At 40.8% G+C, this 6,195-nt stretch overlaps 1 protein-coding gene across 1 annotated transcript in view; it reads left to right on the forward strand.

Moving 5' to 3' along the window:
- The window catches only part of fgd5a (FYVE, RhoGEF and PH domain containing 5a), a 56,080-nt gene that overhangs the window by 15,167 nt on the left and 34,718 nt on the right, over nt 1-6,195 (forward strand). The window contains exons 6-7 of the mRNA XM_008320336.3: nt 1,836-1,987; nt 2,397-2,553. Of these exons, the coding sequence (XP_008318558.1) occupies nt 1,836-1,987; nt 2,397-2,553 (309 nt within the window). The remainder of the gene's footprint in view (nt 1-1,835; nt 1,988-2,396; nt 2,554-6,195) is intronic.

Below are 6,195 nucleotides of genomic sequence, written 5' to 3' on the forward strand. Positions count from 1 at the left end.
GGCGGGCCGAGCGGCGGCAGCAGCAGCAGCAGCAGCAGCAGCAGCCTGGTGTAATGTGCTCTGCATCTATGAGACTCTGATAACCATAAATCTCATCATGATGCATTTCACCAATTAGTCTCTGCAAATTCAGCTGTAGACAGAACCACATGCTGACAGGTCGGAGCATCACTGTCGTAGGAGCAGCGTTTTGGAATTCATTTAAAGGCACAGTCTGAATAATTCTGCAATATAAATCGTCTGGGACAAAAAGACACTTTGTCTCGTGCTCTTTTCACTTTTTTTTTTCAGAGTGAGCTCCTAATTTCTAGCACCTTTCAAAGGTGTGACAGCAGCCTTTTTTTTATCAGACTGTTGAATAATGCATATAGAAACTACAGTGAAGACACCTGTGAAGGTGTGTGTGAAAGAGGCAGCCAGCAGTGTTCTATATTCACCAGGCTGTCATTCATGTCTCAGGGGAGGGGGTCGCCTGGAGAGCTGCTGGTTAAATAGTTCAATGGCTGATATGTGTATTTATATATGTGAGTTATTGTTGTTGATTCAGTTTTTTTATCCTGTTTTTTCCATCTCCGGGGTTTCTTCCCCTTTCCTCTTTATATTTGGTGGACAAATAATACATTTTGCCAATATTTTACATATTTTTATTTTGATTAACACTAAGCACTCATTTTGCAAGAAAAAAATCAGTAGTAGGACATGTTTTGATTAACACTAAGCACTCATTTTGTAGTAGGACATAGTTTGTGGTGGGAAAGAAACAAACAATACATGTGAAAGTATCAGAGGCAGAAACGAGCCCCCACTGTGTTATAAGAATAACTATAATACAAAAAAATTCTAGAGCCTTCCTTAACGGAGGAAGTGAGGCACTGTTCCTATAAAACACTGTTTACTTCTCAGCAACATATGAAATAAACAAGACAAAGGTGGCGTTACTTCTAGGTTTGTGACCTATGGACCAGAACTGACTGAGCTGAGTTGAAACAGAATAAAAAAGTGATTTTATTTCAGTTATTTATAGATTTTAAATCCACCTGGTGGCCAGAGGGCTGATTGTATTTCTACTGCGACTACGATAACTCACACAGGATCAATTGTGTGTTGAACAGCATGACTTAAAAAGCCCTTTATCACCTCATTATCTAATGTACTGTTGTTACAACTGCATTGGTTTTATAGAGTAGACTCCAGACACATCATAACTTTATATCTGATGCTGTTGCCTGATTTAAAACTGTCGACATCTCCCGGCAATCCATCTGCTCCTGGCTATGTTTTTGGGTTTCATCTGCTAAAGTGATGAACAACCTCACTTTCATGTGCCATAACTGCTCTCTTTAGTTCACGCCGTCTCTGGCGCGGCAGCCATTAAGGCCTGTTACTCTTGTTTTATGGCTCTTGAATCGATTTCAGATGACTTATTTTTACCCTACATTAGAAGATTTCCTGGCGCTTCACTGAAAAGTGTGGAGCTGTGAACCAAACATCACTGTGTCATTGAGCGCCAAGGTCGTTATACAACAGCACCTGGTGCTAGCAACTTTTGTGCGAGCAGCGCCGCCTTTTCCTGAATGCCTGGACAGAGCCCAAGGCTCCGAGCGTTGATGTGAAGGGAGGGTGACAGGAAGGATGTTTAGGAGGATCTGACCTTCCTTCCTACCTTCCTATTTTCTCCTCATCTCTCTGCTCATTCCTCGTTTCTCTATTGTGTCCATTTTATCTCCTTTCCCCCGCTTGTCTCTCTGCGTACTTATCCCTTATTCCCACTTGCTTCTTCCTCTCAAGTATTTGTTTGGGTAAAATATCCTGTTTTGTTTCTCCCCCCGCTCCAGGACTTTAGGTTAGCTGTGGCTGAGTCAGTGGGTGAGGACGGAGAGCCAGTGATGGAGGAGCAAAGACTGGGGGAGATACTGGGCGTCCTGCCGCAGGTCTACAGTCTTCACAGCAGCATCCTCACTGAGCTGGAAGAACGCATCAGTCGGTGGTGAGAACCAACGCCACAGGCTGAACTAGTATATTTTAGATAATGTGATATTTGATGGACATAAATATTTACACCACATTTTACATTTATACACCTACATCTGTGTAAACATAATTATTATCACCAAAAAATGTACTCTACTGTCTTATGTTTCCTTGTTGAGCGCTTGTTCACACAAATACTGTATGTCACACTTGTCAAACTCAGGCCCGGGGGCCAAATCTGGCCCACGACATCATATCAAATGTGTACTAGAGTTGGCCCTATATACTGGCAGGATTTGTAGTATTAGCGGTGTATGCACTACTTTAAAGCATATACATTTTGTTTTTTGTCTGTGAAAAAGGAATTTACATATAATCAAACAAATAGATCATTTCAATTACATATTATTTTCCTGACTTTGAAGGGAGGAGAGCCAGAGGGTGGTGGACGTGATTCTGTGTCGTCGGGCAGATTTCTCTGTGTTTGACACCTACATCTCAGAGTATGATCGCAGCATGTCCTTACTGGAGGAGAGCTGCCGGAAGAACAAAGCCTTTGGCAGCATTGTTAAGGAGTTTGAGGTAGGTCGGACTCACGGGTCATGTGACTGTCATATATATACGTATATATTTATATATATAGTATTTAATCTAATGTGGCGTTTCTGGTACATAGGTCAGTTTATATGTTGGCTCATGATTTTTAAATGTTTTCTTTTTTTTAATATGTAAAAGGTATTCCGGATGCCAAGTGGAGCATTTTTTTTTGTTCAATGTTTTGGGAGAGAAAAGTAAATTCAGGTGAATTCTTTTTCAGCAGTGATTGAAGCTGGTATTTCCCTTGGCACTAACTCAGCAGCTCTCAGTCTAGATTTTTGTCAACCAGCTTCATGTGGAGATGATGGCCTTTCTCCACCCTCTCCATCCTGCTACTCTCCACGGGACTGACCTTTCTGTGGCACACTCATACATTTCGTACACTACTTCAAACAAACTTGAGTTCTTCTTCACCATTGATAATAGTAGGACAGAGGGAAAGCAGAAGAGGAGTGATGTGATGAAAATGAATGAAAATGGGCGACAGAACGGACAGGGCGGAGAGTTTCAGAGGAGTTTCTAGGTGAAATCAACACAGACTGTACACTGATCTGCTGTAGATTTTGTTCATGGAATTGATTTACAGAATTACACAAATCAATTCCTATAATCAGTTTTCAGTGTTTCAGGTGTTCCTTTCACTCAAATATCACATTTTTAAACATAGTTTAAAGCAAAAAAAATGAGGTACTCTTTTAAATATTAATAAAAATAATTTTAAAAAATTTCATAATCAACCTGGTCACAACAATCCCAGTTCAAGTCAATCATTTCAGTCTGTTGAAAATCATGAATTTACACCATAGTTTTAGTTACACCATCTTATTATGACTTTTCCTCTTCATTTACACCTTATTTCCTCCACGCTGGTCTCTGATTGGCTGTGAGTGTCAGACACAGTTTTTGCAGGCATTTGTGGTCTGATAAGAAAAGCAAACGAACACTGGCCCGACTGACTTCACTCATGAATATTCAGCAGCAGCTGCCCCTCTTCTTCACTGGTTCTGTCAGACTTTGAATGGACGTAATGTAAATAAACAGAGAGGTGAAGGTGAGCGATGAAGTGTATGATTCTTCATCACATTCAGCAAAAAAAAACACAATTTTTTTAACAGCGTTTTTTTTTTTTTTTAAACAAAATCTCTGTCGATCAGGAACTTTCACCTTGATCACCGTCATCGGGTCGCTCTGCCATTTAACTCCACAATGCTGACATCACAAGTCTCACTTCATAAACCTGTAATTGCTACCTGCAGTTGCCAGTAATGGGCTGATTTGTAACAGATGATAAAAGCGCGAGAGGATTACACCTTATTGGAGAGCCACAGTCGATTTGTAATCAGGTTTGGTTGAGAATTAGCCGTTGAGTTCAGACGTATTTGTGTGTTTGTTTGTTTGTTTCATTCATTTCTTCTGCTGCAGTTCGACTTACACCCGGAGGCTCGTTCACTGTGTATCCGATACATCCACAAAGTGCGTCTCTATATATAAACATTGCATATTGTATTTACATTTCCCACATTGCTTCACAGCCTATAGCCCAGGGTCTGTGTGTGCATATGATGGATGCTGTGCTCCATCAGATCACTGTCTTGGGATATGGTGTGTGTGAGACCCATCTGTAATGAGGGACAGTGGAGCAAACAGAAGACTCTGCACTACAGAGAGGGACACTGGTCAGCTCCAGCATCTGTTTGTTCTTCAAGTCGTTTCGTGTCTCAGATTTCCTAAAAATCATCATTTTCACCACTGCTGGGATTCTTCAACAGCAGCAATGCCAGTCTGACCAGTTCAAAGTTGCTAACAACTAAAAAAAGAGACCAGTTCAAAGTTGCTAACAACTAAACAAAGATGAGTTTGTTTGTTGTTTTTTTATCATGGATAAACATTAGTTGCACGATTAAGCTAACTGCTGCTTTAATTTTAATGTAGCTTTCTGTCTTTAAATTGAATTTAATACCAATAAAATATAAAGAGTGTAAACATGATATGAGATCATATCACATTGCTATCTTAAATTTGGTTAAATGTTAAACAAATATAGAAATGCGTAAAGAATAGCCAAAATTAGATTTTTAGCGATCTTTAGCTAATATTTGACCTGTAAGATTATTCCTAAGCTCATGTGTTCCTGAATGCGTCACAATAATCTTTTTCTCCTACCACTCCTCCTTATTGTCAGGAGCCAGAGTCTGGACGTGCCAGTAATTTTATTGTGGATGTGGTGATGACAGTGATGAAGTATCCGTAGACCCTGATCAGATCAGAGCCACAACCTTACAGGATTAAAATCCCCCTCTGCACGGCCAGGTGTTTGTTTACACCACCATCTGTAAACATTACAGGGCATGTGTGTGTGTGTGTGTGTGTGTGTGCCCTTGGGTGTGTATATATTATATTAGGGGAGATGTCCATTCTTAAATCTTGTGAAATTGATTTGGGACATTTCTTCCCAAATCTCTTCATGTTAGATTTATATTCATGTCAGGACTTGAGTTTGTGTGAAGACGGCACATTTCCCTTCTGTCTGAGAAACCCAGGAGGAGAGACAGAGTCTGTGCAGCAGGTGGACAAGGAGCGATAGAGGGATAGAGAGAGCGATGGAGTGAATCCCCCGTCAAGGCAGCTGGGCAATGAGGCAGACAGAAGCTAATTAGAGAAGCCGCCTCCTTTACAACTCCCCAATTAGATCAGTTGTGTGTGTGTTCATGTGGCAAATCAGCTGGCCGTGACTGGGGCTGAAAGGTGCGCTTGTTTGTCCGTGCATGTGCACGAGTGTGTGCGTAATCCCTGCTCCTTCTCCTCCTCTGCTCTCATTTGGCTCGATCACCCAAACAAACCGCATGCTAATTAAAGCCTCTGAAAACCCACTTCCTCCGTGCAAAGTGTCAATTGGGTGACAATTTACAAGTGACACTCAGGGGAAGCGGATGTTGTGATGTTCACAATAACACAGGAGAGCTGCTCATTATTGCTGCAGACGACAGGGAGGCAGAAAAGTTGGGAGACGCCCTATTAGAGAGTGTTGCTGAGCACATGAAGTTAAAGCTAACACGGTGTTTTTGAAAGTGTTGTTGTGTGAAACACTGACACCTTGTCAGCACTCACTTATTTGTCCTCTGTTGTTTACCAAGAGACACAATTAAAAAACACAGTCTTGTTCTAACAAGCGACATGTGTGTCAAAGAGGAGACAAGGAAATTTGGGGGAAAAGTTGGATCTGACCCACGTGTCACCAAGACTTTGGATACTACGCTGACACACTGCTTTGGTTCCAGTATCATGACAAAAGCTAGCTTCATTTTATCCTAGACGTTTACTGGATTAACTTGAGTTTACAACATGATATGATTTACTTTTGTTTTTGATTTTGTGCGTAAAAAAGACAAACTTTCACCCAAATTAGACATATATTTATTAGCAGATATATTATATATTTATATATATATACACATATATATAAACTGAATTTTACACCAAATTCCTCTGTAGTACACTACACACACACACCCATACACACATACGTATATGTCCGTGTGCGTGTGTGGTGTACTGTAGAGGAATTTTTTGTAAAATTCCGTTTCCCCCAGGCTGCTATCTCTGCCCCTCTAATGAAGGATATACTTT

Source organism: Cynoglossus semilaevis, chromosome 11, assembly GCF_000523025.1.
Source record: "Cynoglossus semilaevis isolate Cse_v1.0 chromosome 11, Cse_v1.0, whole genome shotgun sequence".
Lineage (NCBI taxonomy): Eukaryota > Metazoa > Chordata > Actinopteri > Pleuronectiformes > Cynoglossidae > Cynoglossus > Cynoglossus semilaevis.